This window comes from Salmo salar, chromosome ssa22, assembly GCF_905237065.1.
Source record: "Salmo salar chromosome ssa22, Ssal_v3.1, whole genome shotgun sequence".
NCBI lineage: Eukaryota > Metazoa > Chordata > Actinopteri > Salmoniformes > Salmonidae > Salmo > Salmo salar.
Genome location: NC_059463.1, coordinates 11,374,463 through 11,388,989, shown reverse-complemented (window position 1 = coordinate 11,388,989; position 14,527 = coordinate 11,374,463). Strand labels below are relative to the sequence as shown.

General features: G+C 40.8%; 2 protein-coding genes across 2 annotated transcripts in view; both read left to right on the top strand.

Moving 5' to 3' along the window:
• Window positions 1-3,420: 3,420 nt before the first annotated feature.
• On the top strand, window positions 3,421-5,708 carry LOC106582620 (tumor necrosis factor receptor superfamily member 5). Its single transcript, XM_014165845.2, has 7 exons — window positions 3,421-3,654; window positions 3,909-4,034; window positions 4,292-4,426; window positions 4,547-4,634; window positions 4,736-4,806; window positions 4,886-5,002; window positions 5,199-5,708. The coding sequence occupies exons 1-7, from the start codon at window positions 3,525-3,527 to the stop codon at window positions 5,252-5,254; spliced, it is 723 nt and encodes a 240-aa protein (XP_014021320.1). The 5' UTR covers window positions 3,421-3,524; the 3' UTR covers window positions 5,255-5,708.
• A 6,663-nt stretch (window positions 5,709-12,371) lies between these two features.
• The window catches only part of arl8b (ADP-ribosylation factor-like protein 8B), a 28,644-nt gene continuing 26,488 nt past the window's right edge, over window positions 12,372-14,527 (top strand). The window contains 1 exon segment of the mRNA NM_001140582.1: window positions 12,372-12,536. Within this exon segment, the coding sequence (NP_001134054.1) occupies window positions 12,414-12,536 (123 nt within the window). The 5' untranslated portion in view covers window positions 12,372-12,413.

Here is a 14,527-nt window from a genome sequence, read left to right as displayed (position 1 = left end):
ATAAACTGCCTTAATTTTTCTGGACCCCAGGAAGAGTAGCTGCCTTGGCAGCAGCTAATGGGGAACCATAATAAATACAAATACATCTTTACTAATGCCGCAGAAATGTACTTTAAAGTTGTATCCAAATCCATAGGATGTAGTGATCACAGTATAGTAGCCATATCTAGGAAATCCAAAGTTCCAAAGGCTGGGCCTAATATGTGACCCGTTTCAGGAAACTCGGCGTATGTCGCGGGTCACTACTTCACAGGAGAGCCGTTTGAACATAAACTTTATTTTATTTTATCAAAATGCGTTTTTGGGGCAAAAATGCCTTCTTGAACATGTGAACTTTTATGTGCCTTAATAACAAAATTGTATGCCGTCTGTAAATAAAAATTAAATTATTAAATTATGAGCCTAGTTGGTTTAGCCACAGAAAAAGTCAGCAACCTTCCCGCTAGCCATGATTGGCTGAGATAATGAGTGGGCTTGACATGTTGAGAGATGAGTTCAGATTGGTCTGCCATGTAGCACGCGTCTGTCTATTTGAGATGGTCAGTATGTGTTGGTAATCCTGTCTAACACTTCTTAAAAAAAATATATATCGCGTGGTAAAACTTCGTAAGTGTTGCTTTCCACTTTCTGGAGGACCGAGTTCAGTCGAATTTGAGTATGATAGCTAAGGAGATGGAGAAAACACCTGTCTCCAGATTACATCTTCAAACTAATGGCAACCGTGGCATCCGTGACAGGAGACTCATCCATATATGATGTATACAGGTAAGAAAGTGGTTTAATTTCCAGTTAAAGTGTAATGTTAGCTAGCTAACGTTAGCTGGCTGGCTTGCTAGCGAACGTTATGTGCATGATATTATTATTCATATCTCAGAGCCATTTGCTTGGCTTGCTAACATTGAACCTGGTTGGTTAGCTACCTGAAGATTCATGCGTGAATTGTGATAATGGTTCATTGTTTAGCTAGCTAGCTACATGTCTGAACAAAGACACAGCAAGCAATGAGGAATTGGCCCAGAAGCGGCCCTCTTCCAGGGGGCCAGAACTGATTGAATTGGCCCAGAATCTGGTGTCGGACTCGGCCCAGAATCAAAATGAATGACTGCCCAGAATTGGCCCAAGTACCCCGGGCCGTTTTCATCTACCGGAATTCAGCCAACTTTGCCGGCATCTTACCAGAATCCTCCCAGAAGCAGCCCGATGCAAATTTAAATGAATGTATACAAAATTACCTGATTTTGTCATTTTAATATGACTATTGAATACATCCAAATTATACCCATCCCCCCCCAAAAAAATGTGTCGGAGGAAACACCAAATCAAATAAAATTTTATTTGTCACATACACATGGCTAGCAGATGTTAATGCGAGTGTAGCAAAATGCTTGTGTTTCTAGTTCCGACCATGCAGTAATATCTAACAAGTAATCTAACCTAACAATTTCACAACAACTACCTTATACACACAAGTGTAAAGGAATGAATAAGAATATGTACATACAAATATATGAATGAGCGATGGCCGAACGGCATAGTCAAGATGCAGTAGATGGTATAGAGTACAGTATATACACATATGAGATGAGTAATGTAGGGTATGTAAACATTGTTTAAAGTGGCTAGTGATACATTTATTACATCAATTTTCCATTATTAAAGTGGCTAGAGATGAGTCAGTATGTTGTCAGCAGCCACTCAATGTTAGTGATGGCTGTTAAGCAGTCTGAAGGCCTTGAGATAGAAGCTGTTTTTCAGTCTCTCGGTCCTCGCTTTGATGCACCTTTACTGACCTCGCCTTCTGGTGACCGTGTCAGCGTACATATGCCTGGCCTGCCATAGGAGTCGCTACATCCCAGCCGGCCAAACCCTCCCCTAACTTGGACGACGCTGGGCCAATTGTGCTTCACCTCATGGGTCTCCCGGGAACGCGACCAGCACGGGTCTTGAACCAGCATCTGTAGCAACGCAGTTTGCACTGCACAACACAGTGTCTTAGACCACTGCGCCACTGGGGAGGCTCCATCCGCAAAGTTTTTAATGCTTATCAATTGCCTTGCACGTATGAAAAAACTAAAATAGTACTCAGAATTCTTGAAGAATTTCATTGAAATGTTAATTGTATTTTTTTTATCACAGAAACAATGAGAAAATATGGAAAAATAAATAATGAAATGTTAATTATATAAATCAGCCCATGTAATCATCTGCCAGAGAGTAGCCCCAATCGACCCGAGCCCCAAGTAATACATTTGAGCCAGAATACTCAGACCGGAATTGGACCGAGCTCAAGCCTCACATTCTAGCCATAAGTAATAGTGCCGGAGGCGGCCCAGACTCAGGCCACATGACGTTGGCCGAGTCTGACTCTCAGCCGAGTGCCCAGACTCTAAGCCGGAATCGGCCCAGATCCACTGTGCTAGCTGGGAACCACTGTGCAAGTATCCATTTTAATAGAATGTCACTGCGACAACTGTTGATAGATGTTGGTTAGCTACCTGCAGATTCATGCAGGGTAGTAACATCATGAGTTGTGATTATAGTTCATTGTTTAGCTAGCTACATGTCTTAACAAAAGACTCCAATATGCAAGTAACCATTTCGGGTGCGTTCGTAAATGCAGTCTGGCCATCTACTCCGATATCAGAGCACTCTCGTCTGAGTGTGCCAGAGCGCAAAATAAGTGATGAATTTACGAACGCTCAACACCAGTTGAATATGGCCGGTGTCAGTAAATGTTGGCAAAAAAGCATAACTAAATTGTTGCTGGCAGCACAGTTACTTACAGTCACCAACACCCTGGACAATCGGACAGCACAGTTGCAGTCAGCAATGCTCTGGATAACATAACAGCCTAACCAGCTCTGCTAGGGCGAGTAATGTTCAGTGAGCTGTTCTCTCATTCGTGTCTGGAAGTAGCTAGCAAGTTAGCTTGGGTGCTTGACTGCTGTTGTCAGTACAGAACGCTCGCATCAACCCTTAAAGAGATGGATGGGGCTAAAGCTTAAGAGGGTGTGAACGATGCTGAATGGGTGTAGACAAAGAAGGGCTCTCCAGTAGTAGTACCAAAACATTCAAAGGCAATTTTCTCAAAAGTGAGTATAAAAGTTTATCAACTTTCAAAGCAGAATTACTTTCCCATTGTTCCTCAACTGTAGTGTATGATATACCATTTTGTAGTCTCTACTTTTATCCAATGTAAAAAACACTATTTCAAATTTTGCTACATAATGTGCTCAAGTTAATTAACGGTCAATTACTGTGAGACCGGCAGTTTTTTGCTTGACAATTACCAGCTGACAAAATGTAATGACCGCCACAGCCCTAGTCATGCGTGTCAGCACAGTCTGCTTTTCACAGAAAAGCTCACCACACCAGCAAACACACAGACGAGAGAGAGAGAGAGAGAGAGAGAGAGAGAGAGAGAGAGAGAGAGAGAGAGAGAGAGAGAGCTGACGGCACTGTGTAACGTCACTGTGCACAGCAAATAAAACCCTCACGGTTGAAAGGAGAGGATACTTAACATTATGAACACTCAATACATACAGATGACAGTCATATGTTTTCTGTGTTTTTGGACTATGGGTTTAGCAGCGGATCTACGATGCAATGATATGTATGAAAAAGATGGCAGATGTTGTGAACTTTGTCCACCAGGTTAGTTTTTAGCCTCTAACATCAATTCAGTAGACTAGTGACCATGGGATTAAACAACTGAACATATGATATAAAATTATTATACCAATTGAAATTATTTTCTAAATCATAATTATTCTGAAAAATGATGTATGTAAATGTTAGTTGGACCCTGTGTGATGATTACTTGATGTATAAGACATATAAAGTAATATTGAATGAGTGATTCTGTGAGTGGTAGTGATTATGATATACAATCCTGTCTTGGTTCATAGGCACATTTTTGAAGAAGCACTGCACCACTCAGGCCAAAACCGACTGTGGTGACTGCCCAGCGGACTCCTACTCTGAGTTCAGTGACCGCACAGAGAACTGTCAACCATGCCTCAAATGCCAACAGGGTAAGGGTTAAGATGAGAGGTGACATAAACAAAACATTCTATTGATCTAGCTCTGAAAAACATTAGCGTCCTACACTTAGATTGTTGATGGACCCTCAATGGGTTAAACAAGTAATGATACTGTAGGAAAGAAAGAATGTCAGGAAAGTGGTGGCTTCTGGGGCTCACACTTTTCATGTCATTGTTTGGAAATCCCTTTACTGAATTATTGGACTCTCACCCAGTTGTCTTCTTTCTCTCTTTGCTTTTCTGGGCAGTCTATGCAAGAGCATGCACCTCAACCGCAAACGCAAACTGTTCTTGTGGCTCTGGTTTCCTGTGCTCAGACCATGTCTGCTCAAAATGTGAAAAGGAAAAGAAATGCCGCAAGGGAGAGGAACTGAAGAGGACAGGTAAGACATTCATATATTTTCCTTCCTCACTACTTGTCACTGACTATTTACAAATGTAGCAAAATGATCAACAGCCATGTCCATACCACTGCTAACTTAAAGTATGTTTTCCAATGGAAGGTTCCAGGGAATACACTTGGAAATGTGTCCCATGTCCTAATAACACATACTCGGACACTGAACAGGGTCATTGCAAACCATTGACACAGTAAGAACACAGTTTTGAAAAATAGCCAAATATCAGTTCCTCTATCGTGTGAAATGTTTTTAGAGGCTCCTAAATAACATGTAATACCTTGTCACCAACAGGTGTGGTACATTTGGATTTGTTGTGATCTTCCCTGGGAACAAGACCCATAACTCAAAATGTGGTATACATGGTATGTTGGCGATTACAGTCAAGCAATTCATAGGTATTAGAAATGTATTTGGGTTGTAATATTTTTTTCTGTTTATCAGGAAACAAAGAGGACGGGCGTTACATTCTGGCCATTGGCTTCTTCTTCTTTGCTGTCGTCCTCTTGGTGTTCCTAATTTATGCCTGCATCAGGAGAATTGAGCACAAGCCTAAAGCTAGTGAGTACCACAGAGTTGGTTAAGGCTATGATACTGTGTGCCGGTCTATTTGGAATACTTTGGAACACATAGCGTAGTAGCTTAGGCTACAATTTATTCTCAAATGAATTACAGTAAAGTTCAGTTCAAGTACTGATGTTTTAAAAACAGCCTTCAGTGAACTGCTCTGCTACAAGTATTTCCATCACTTCTCCAGATATACATGGTTGCCCGCTGTCAAAAGAGGAGAGTGGAGGCCAGCTCATCCAGTAGGCTGAAACCAAGGACAATGCCAGCCAGATTCTGCTGTCCATGGCGAGCATCTCCACTGTGTGATATCTTACATTTGCTTGCAGGAGTGCTTTTATTGCAGGGTAGCATGTCAGCTAGTCCTGAATGAACAAATGCTACTTCTACAATTTGTTTTGCAGTTAGACTGCAATAATTTCCTTGTCTTTTGTAATCTTATTTGTTGCTATTTCCTTTATTTGTGCAGTCTTTCCTCAATACTAAGTATTATTTTATATAGCTTTCTTACTTTTTTGCACAATTAATGCTGTTTTTACTCTTTCTAAAGAATCCCAATATTAACTTAAAGTTCCATTAAAAGGATAGTTCACCCAAATTAGAAAAATGACACATTGGTTAGCATTTTTTCTGGCATCATGTTCAAAACATCAGTAAATTACTTTGTTGAGTTTCACAATAAATGTTTGATATTTTCAAATTATTTGGTCATGATGTGCAAAAAATGCTAATATCGGTCCGATGACTTGAACGGGTTTTGTGCAACAAATGCTAAAACATTAGCACGTGGAAACAGTGCAAATTTAACACATAGTACAGAATCAGTGGCGATTTTAGCATGTAAATCTTGGTGGGGCAAAATAAAAATAAAAAGTGGGATGCATGCCAGCAAAGCCACTACACAACACTAAACCATACATTAATTGTACTATAACGGTGACAAATGGTGCCCACAAACTGTTAGAGCCTACATAAAGCTGTCCCAACAGCAGGCCCAACATCTTGCCACTGTTACACCTGGCTATCAGCAGACCAATGCCTGGCAGCGAAACAGTTCATTCAGTCTCATTTACTGCCTTCAAAAAAAACATACTGTAGCTGACATGGCTGACTTGCTTAAACAAATGTGGTTTCTAATGACAATTGAGATGTACAAACTATGGCATAAGGGGACAACAAGCGGATAAGAGGCAATCTGTAATTTTGATTAAGACATTAATGAGCGAGCTAGGACGGACATAGTCAATAAAACTAATTGTTTAGCACTTTTGAAATGTACAGCGACAGAATTCAGAACATGGGCTGTTCTTACTGTGTTCTCCGTGTACACCAAGTCAGAACCGTAGGATAAATAAAGGGAGCATGTAAGCAGACAATGAAAGCTCTTACAATATTCGATTATTACATTTCTCTAAAACAGGTTATAGGCTACATGTGCGCCACCAAGTCAGAACAGTAGCAGAAATTAAGAGGGATAAATCGACAAAATTATAAGGGTGAGGCACATGGGCTACTAACAGCTTACTACACAACATACACTTAGTATTACTTTCTTAGCTACAGTATACATAGCTCCTTGGCATATTACATAATTTAAGCAAGACATTTTTGGACTCACCTTGTTGTGCTGTGCTCACTTGAACAAGAAGGTGGGGTGTCGGTCCTTCGTGGGCAAATTTTGTCATTAAAGTCTGGCATTCTCTGGATTTATGGTGCTCTCAAGACAACTGGGAACTCGGAAAAAACAAGGTTGAATCATGATGACGTCATTGATCTTCAGGTCGTAGGTCTAGAAAAAGGCCCGAGGTCCTGACTTACAATTCCGAGTTGGATTACCGTTCAAAACGTAAATCCCAGTCAGAGCTCGTTTTTTTCCAGAATTCCCAGTTGACTTGAACTCACTGAAGTCAAGTTTTCGCAGTTCCGAGTTAACAGTTGTATTGAGCGCGACACAAATCAGGCTTCATTGACAGCATGGCCAATGTTGAATGTTTATCATATTAAACTTGGAAAGAGACACTTAATCTCAGATTTGGGACCACACAGCCACTCCACTGAATAGTAGGCAAGTGATTGCTTTGCAATGCTTGCAGTTAGCTACTGTCACTGATTCCTTCCAAACTACTCATTGTTGAACTTGCGATTTCCAACTTGTTGTTTAATGTTTATGTCCAATGAACACCGATACATTTTAACTAGAATTTCTCTTCATTATTTCTCTTCATATGACAAGAATTAAAAAGGATTTGCCAGTACATTGTCGACTTGATTCATGATGATGACTGCTAGCTAAGATTTTGAAAGTATGATGTTAACATGATCAGTCTAATCAATGCTACTGTAGATATAATGTGATTTGACATAATTTTATCTGTGGGCAATGACCTTGAGCCTTCTTGGATGGGCACTTCTAATGTAACTCTATGGCTGCAACCAATGGGCTTGAATTCTCGAGGTCGACCCTTAGACTTGGCGGTGACATACTGTCCCCACTAGCGACAGAACACTGAGCTAATCATGGCGCAACTAAAGAACATTACCAACACCTACGCTCCACCTACGCTCCACCACCACAGAAAGCACTAAGCTAGAATGAAACACCTGCATTTTCGAGCTGCCTTACTGAAGAAAGCAAAAAGAGACCATGTTTGCATGCAGCTTTTTTAAAACAGGTAAGCCCCCCACATAGCTAAAAATGTGGAGCTCAAAACAAGTGTCCTAAATGACCGGTCGCCACTGTACAGAATACATTTGACATTTTAGTCATTTAGCAGACGCTCTTATCCAGAGCAACTTACAGTAGTGAATGCATACATTTATTTTTTTAGTTAAATTTTAAAAATTTTGTACTGGCCTCCCGTGGGAATAGAGCCCACTCCAATTTGCATTCCGCCCTAACAGATCCACAGATGACGCAACCTGTATTGCACTCCACACTGCCCTTTCTCACCTGGACAAAAGGAACACCTATGTTTTCATTGACTACAGCTCAGCGTTCAACACCATAGTGCCCTCAAAGCTCATCACTAAGCTAAGGACCCTGGTACTTAACATCTCCCTCTGCAAGTGGATCGTGGACTTCCTGACGGGCTGCCCCCAGGTGGTAAGGATATGCAACAATACATCTGCCACGCTGATCCTCAACACGGGGGCCCCTCAGGGGTGCGTGCTTAGTCCCCTCCTGTACTCTCTGTTCACCCACGACTATGTGGCCAAGCAAGACTCCAGCACCATCATTAATTTTGCCGAGGACACAACAGTGGTAGGCCTGGCCAATTTTGTCCGTATTTACAGATAGCATACAAGTTTGTTATTAAGGCACATGATAGTTCACATGTTCAAGAAGGCATTTCTGACCAAAAACGCATTTTGATAAAAAAAAAAAAAGTTTACGTTCAAATGGCTCTCATGTGAAGTAGTGACCCGCGACATATGCCTAGTGTCCTGAAACGAGTCACGTTTTATTTGACTTCCTGCAATGACTGAAACAGACCAAAGCAGGAGAATAGTGTTCCAGGTTGAAACAGCTTATCTAGTTGAGAGGTAATAAGACGCTGGCACACCCATTGGTCTGGAATAGAGGAGGTGCAAATAAGGTTGGCAAGGTTTGGTGTCAATAACACAACAGTAATTCTACCACAAAAACAAACATGTGAATACCATTTAATTTCAAACCCACCATAGCAGGTAGGACTAAATAAGGTTACATTACCTTGCCTACTAGCTATACTAATTATCTGCTGTTCTGCAATAAAGTAAGGAAACTGTAGACACAAGAGAGGATGCTAATCAGTCCATCTTTGACACCTCTCAAAAAGCCAGACCAAAATGATACAGCTATTTAGGGTAGCTACAAGCCACCACTCACCCACAGACACAAACAAACATTATCAAGAATGCATAGCTTCACCATCTAAGTTAGCTAGCTAGTTAACTAGCAGGCTAGACTGTTGGTTTATAAAAGCCAAAGAAAGCTAAACTCATTTTTATAATTTTCGCATGCTAGACAATGGCTGGACAAATAGACTGCTAATGTAGCCATCGAGTCAGGCTAATGTTGCTAACTAGTTAACCTTGAGCTAGCTAGATAGATAACAGGTATTATGTACATTTAAAACTTGCCCAAGACAGTTCATAGAATTGTCAATTTAAACAAATTCAGCCAATTTATTCATTACTAAATTTAGCTATCATAGTTCATCCAGAGATTCTTACCTTTGCCTCAATTCTCATACAGATCATAATGGCCCTGGTGAGTGAAGTGAAGCTTGAGACAGCTATTAGCAGTTCTGTTTAGCAGCTATTTAGCATTTCATTTGGGGGGGGTAAATAGAGGCAAATATATTAATAATAGTCACCTTGTCCGAGACAGGCCTGCCTGCGGCGACAGCAGGTGTGGTAGAGACTTTGAACGTTTGCCCTGAGAATCTTACCAGAGATGATTTTTGACCGGTAAGATTCCTGTTTTTTGGGCGACCCATACGTTGTGTCAAGCTGGGTAATGGTTACATCTGGGAAAGTTTCAAGAAGTGAAATTGTTTAGATTTTTTGTGTATCCGCTGCCCAGAAGAAGTGGGCACTTCGAGTCATGCGTCTCGGTGCTCAACCTGTGTTGTGCGTTGCTCTCCAGAGCAGGGAGAGCAAAGGGGTGATCAGTGGTGTAGCTTTATGTATAGAGGTGGATCAAATTAAAAATAATATTCCTAGTGTTTGTGACCTCAGCTGTTTGTTGAGACGTAGACCCGGTGGCAATGGCAAGACTGAGAACACCCTGTCTGTCTTGTCTAGCTTCGACACAGAGTTTCTACCTGATAAGGTCAGGTTAGGTTATATTTGCTATTCAGTGAGGGCCTATGTTCCAAACCCACTACAGTTTGGAACATAAAAAAATGTATGAAATGTATGCATTCACTACTGTAAGTCGCTCTGGATAAGAGCGTCTGCTAAATGACTAAAATGTAAAATGTAAAAATGTTTTTTAGGTGCCAAGGATTCAGACATGTTGCAGCAGTGTGTAGAAGGGAGATCCCACAATTTGAGAAATGTGCAGGAAGGCATAGTCAGAGTGTTGAATAGGTTGAATAGAGAAAGCACTCTACCTCAACTGTGGGGGTACCCACGCAGCTGGGGATCCGAACTGCCCTGTGAGAGAAAGACAGGCGGAGAATGCCAGAGTTTGAGTGGGGCAGAAATGTTCCTATGCTGAGCCAGTGAAGAGAGTAGAGGACAGCCCAAAGGTGAGTGAGCTGACTGGGAGCCCCTCAGTGAGTTGGCCTGAAGAGAGAGATCCAGATAGGACAAGGTTTAGTAAGGTTGGATTTCTTGCATTTATAGCCATGGTGATCAACTGCACGGCACTGATTGAGCGGGAAATCACAGAATGTGATTAGATGTGGTAGTTGCAGCAGGACTTAAATATTTGGGTGAGAGATTTTAGTGCAGAAGATCTGCAGGAAGTTTAGAGAGAAGGGGTTCCATCCTCCCAGAAGTCCTGGTGTACGATCGTTAAGTGTGGGATGGGGTGGTGGGTTTTGGGATAGTGTACAGGTGCAGGTTTAGATGTTGGTGTAATTAAAGATTTTCTCATTCCCCTTTTATGTACATTTTTTGGGGTGACCAAAATGTCTAATCCGCACTCTGACCTGCGAAATGCAGCAATATGCAACACATGAATACAAAGCTAATTGGTCGTTAGCAGTTGCAAGTCATATGACAGTGCATACTTGTGCAAACCAGTGGTACACGCCACAACCAATGATTTATCTATACACTAGATGACTTATAGGGGTGCTGTGTTGAAGCAACTGTGCCTCCATCTTGGCACTCCTTCACCAGCGTAAAAAATATATTTTGAAAGCTGTAGAAATGCATTTATTAATGTCTTCACTCGTTTTTGCCACATGTATTCTATTAGACACCTTAATGCATACTTTTAAATTATATTATGTGAGCTAAACATACACATTAAAAAATTAAATACTAATTAATAATGCTACTGTCCCAACTATAACAAAACTCTTAAATACATGTATTTGTTTTTGGCTTTGAAACATTTAATTGAATACTGTAGAATTCCATTCATTCCTATGGAGGACTGCTCCTAGTAGGCATTGCAAATATGGCCGACCGGTGGCTTCAAAGGCTCTCGGTGGTCAATTCATTCCCATCGTTGGCGCCAACACTGAGGGCGTTTGATTAATCTCGATTAATCTCAAGCGTGTTTTGCATCGGCTGAAAGTTGATTACATTTTATTTGCAACTGGGCTGCCTCCCGCGCTCAAGACTATTTAGCATGTGTAGTAGGGAAGTGGATGCTGAGTTCGATCAGGAGTGGTCTTATTTTGATTCGTTGTATTTCTGAAGAGCAGAGGAAGATTGTAGTGGGCCTCAAAGAATCCGGACAACAAAAATGTTGTGTTTTTAATTTCGGAGTAGAGCACCCATCAAAGGCGTCATCTCAGGGGTGACGACGGATTTTCAGGTTGAATACCTGCATGTGAAGCTTGGTTATGTAAGATACGCCGTAAAAGCTTTCGTCCCAAAACCAAAGCAGAGTAAGAATTGTAAAGGATTTGGCCATGTTTCAAGTGTGTGAGTCGAACAGAGTATACTGAAGAAAGGTGTGTAGAAGGACGACAGTGTTGCAATTGTGGTGGGGATCATGATCCTGAGTTCCTGGAGTGCCCTGTGAAGGAAATTGAGGTGGCAAAAGTTAGTGGTCAATTGAATCTCCTATGTGGAGGTGATTAATAGAATTGAGAAAACAAGTGATGGTCATGAAGAGATGGTACTGGAAACACGAGTCTGTAGTAAATGTTTGCTGCCAGACAAAAGATACCCTGTATGTTAAAATGGTGGATTTTGTTGCATTCATTTCCACAGTTATAAACTGTACAGCACAAGTCTGAAAGAAACTAGAGATTATTGTGGCTGGGACTCAAGGATTTCACATTGAAAGACGTGCAGGCGCCGGAAGACCTGCCCTCTCAGGTTCCCCTTGAGCCTGTGTAGCGATCAGATCTGTTATATTTATTTTTAACAGAAAAGTTGTTTGATTTATTTTCAAAATGTTTTTTTTTTTTGAGAATCATGTTTCCATTACATTGTGTCATCGCCAATATACCATATAATAAGTAATTAGTAGAATTCTGTGTTTTCCCACGAAAAGTGATTGCTTTTGATAAAAACGCTGTATCTGCCTTCTCAATGAAAAATATAACATTCTAACATTTACTTTCTGGAAAAGAGCTGTATGTTTCTGTACAGCGCACTATGCTGCCTTGTTGACAAAATGAGAAGAGCGCGCTTCCCTCCCCGCTTACGTCCGGTGCCCCACGGCTCAGCATAATCGAATCCTCCCACTGCCAGCTTTCTGCCGAAGTTGAGTGGGAATATCACATTCAAGATGCTGACACTTATAAACCGGCTTTTGGACTGGTTTAAGTCCCTCTTTTGGAAAGAGGAGATGGAGTTAACCCTGGTTGGACTTCAATACTCGGGGAAAACGACATTTGTTAATGTGATAGCTGTAAGTTTTTATTGTGCTGCTGTCCTAGCTAATGTTAGCACTAGCTAGCGATATGCAACATCGACTTGGCTAGTATTGCAAAGTTAGCCAGCTAGTCACAGTTAACGTACAATTAATCATAGCTAATTAGCATACCTTAAAAGTACTGTACTAGTTTGTAAGGTTAGCTAGCTATAGCCGGTAACTAGCTAGTTAGCTAACGATATGCATGTTTATATTTGTGTGGTTTGATGGCGATTAGAAGCAGAGGACTACGTTAACTAGCTAACCACTTTATTGGAATTTGGCTACAGTACAGATCATATTTTTCTCCCTAGACTAGGTTTCTTTCTAGAACATTTGGATTAACTAGCTAGCCACGTTAGCTGTCAACTTTCATGTTTACAACTTGGCTAGCTAGTTAGCTGTCTAGCCCTTATCTTCCCAGAGAGTAGGCCCAATTGTTGGTTATCACAGACTGTCAAGTGTTATGCCGCGTTCAAAACAACTGGGAACTCGGAAAATAGGAAGTCAAATCATGACGTCAGTAATATTCCTGGTGGAAAGTCGGAGCTCTAGAAAGCGGCCCGCGTTCCCAAGTTGGAATTCCAAGTTGGATGACAGTTCAAATAGATTTTTTTCCCGAGTTCCCAGTTTGTTTGAACGTTCAGAAGTCGGAGGTCTCCGAGTTCCCAGTTGTTTTGAACTACAGTAGATTTCAGATGACGTTATAGTGGTGGCATCATTGAACAGAGGTGGATTTCCAATTGATGTGTGATGTACATCGTGGAGTTAAGAAACTCGGCTACATTGAACATTGTGCAGACCACACGGCTCTGTCTATTGGTTTGCTGTCACACGCCTCTGAGGCTGTATCCGACCAAAACAGGGGAGAAGTTGAGCCCTTCAACGCTCTTAGTAGTTTTAGAAATTGACCCACAATTCTGTTTACTTTCTGCATCTATAGTTCCAGTCATAAGTTAGGACACACCTACCCATTCCAGGGTTTTTCTTAATTTTTTTGTATTTTCTACATTGTATAATAATAGTGAAGACATCAAAACTATGAAATAACACATATGGAATCATGTAGTAACCAAAAAAAATCTTCTAACTAGCCACCCTTTGCCTTGATGACAGCTTTTCCCACTCTTGGCATTCTCTCAACCAGCTTCATGAGGTAGTCACCTGGAATGCATTTCAATTAACAGGTGTGCCTTGTTAGAAATGATTTTATTTGTGGAATTTCTTTCCTTCTTAACAAGGTAGAGGTGGTATACAGAAGATAGCCCTATTTGGTAAAAGACCAAGTCCATATTATGGCAAGAACAGCTCGAATAAGCAAAGAGAAACAACAGTCCATGATTACTTTAAGACTTGAAGGTCAGTCAATGTGGAAAATTTGAATGAGTATCTGTCCCAACATTTGACTGGTACTGTATGTCATATCACCGAGTCTACCTTTTTAAAGTATTTTTAATACTACTCTTACTGTCCCCACTACAACAAACAAATACTAAAATACTCAAATTTTGTCCTTGAAACATTTTATTGAAATACTGTAGAATTCCATTCATTCCTATGGAGGGAAGACTGCTCCTTCTGAGGAGTTGCCAATATCAGGACCGGTGGCTTCGACGCCTTGAATTGGCCAATACGTAGCATCAGCAATCCAGGATTTTCTACAGTGCCTTCAGAAAGTATAAATACCCCTTGACTTATTTCACATTTTGTTACAGCCTGAATACAAAATATATATTTTCTCTCACCCATCTACACACCAGAGTTTCCATTAGCTGTTTTTTGCCACAAAAAAAGTCGAAAATATGATTGATTAAATTGAACACCTGCCAAATGTGAGCATTTCACTTGCATTTGTCAATAAAAAGTCAAGTATGATCACATTTTATAGTAAAATAAATGCTGCAGTAGCTGTTTTCAAAGTATTTCTGCCGCTTTGTTGTAAATGAATCCCACAAAGTCAAAGAACTACGAGTCCTATATAGCCTATT

What these genes read in the sequence shown, in the direction of transcription:
- LOC106582620 (XM_014165845.2), top strand. Translation starts at nt 3,525, where the DNA reads ATGAACACTCAATACATACAGATGACAGTCATATGTTTTCTGTGTTTT. An exon ending in AGAGGAACTGAAGAGGACAG is followed by an intron (nt 4,427 to 4,546) that starts GTAAGACATTCA and finishes TTCCAATGGAAG; the next exon opens with GTTCCAGGGAATACACTTGG. An exon ending in CATTGCAAACCATTGACACA is followed by an intron (nt 4,635 to 4,735) that starts GTAAGAACACAG and finishes TGTCACCAACAG; the next exon opens with GTGTGGTACATTTGGATTTG.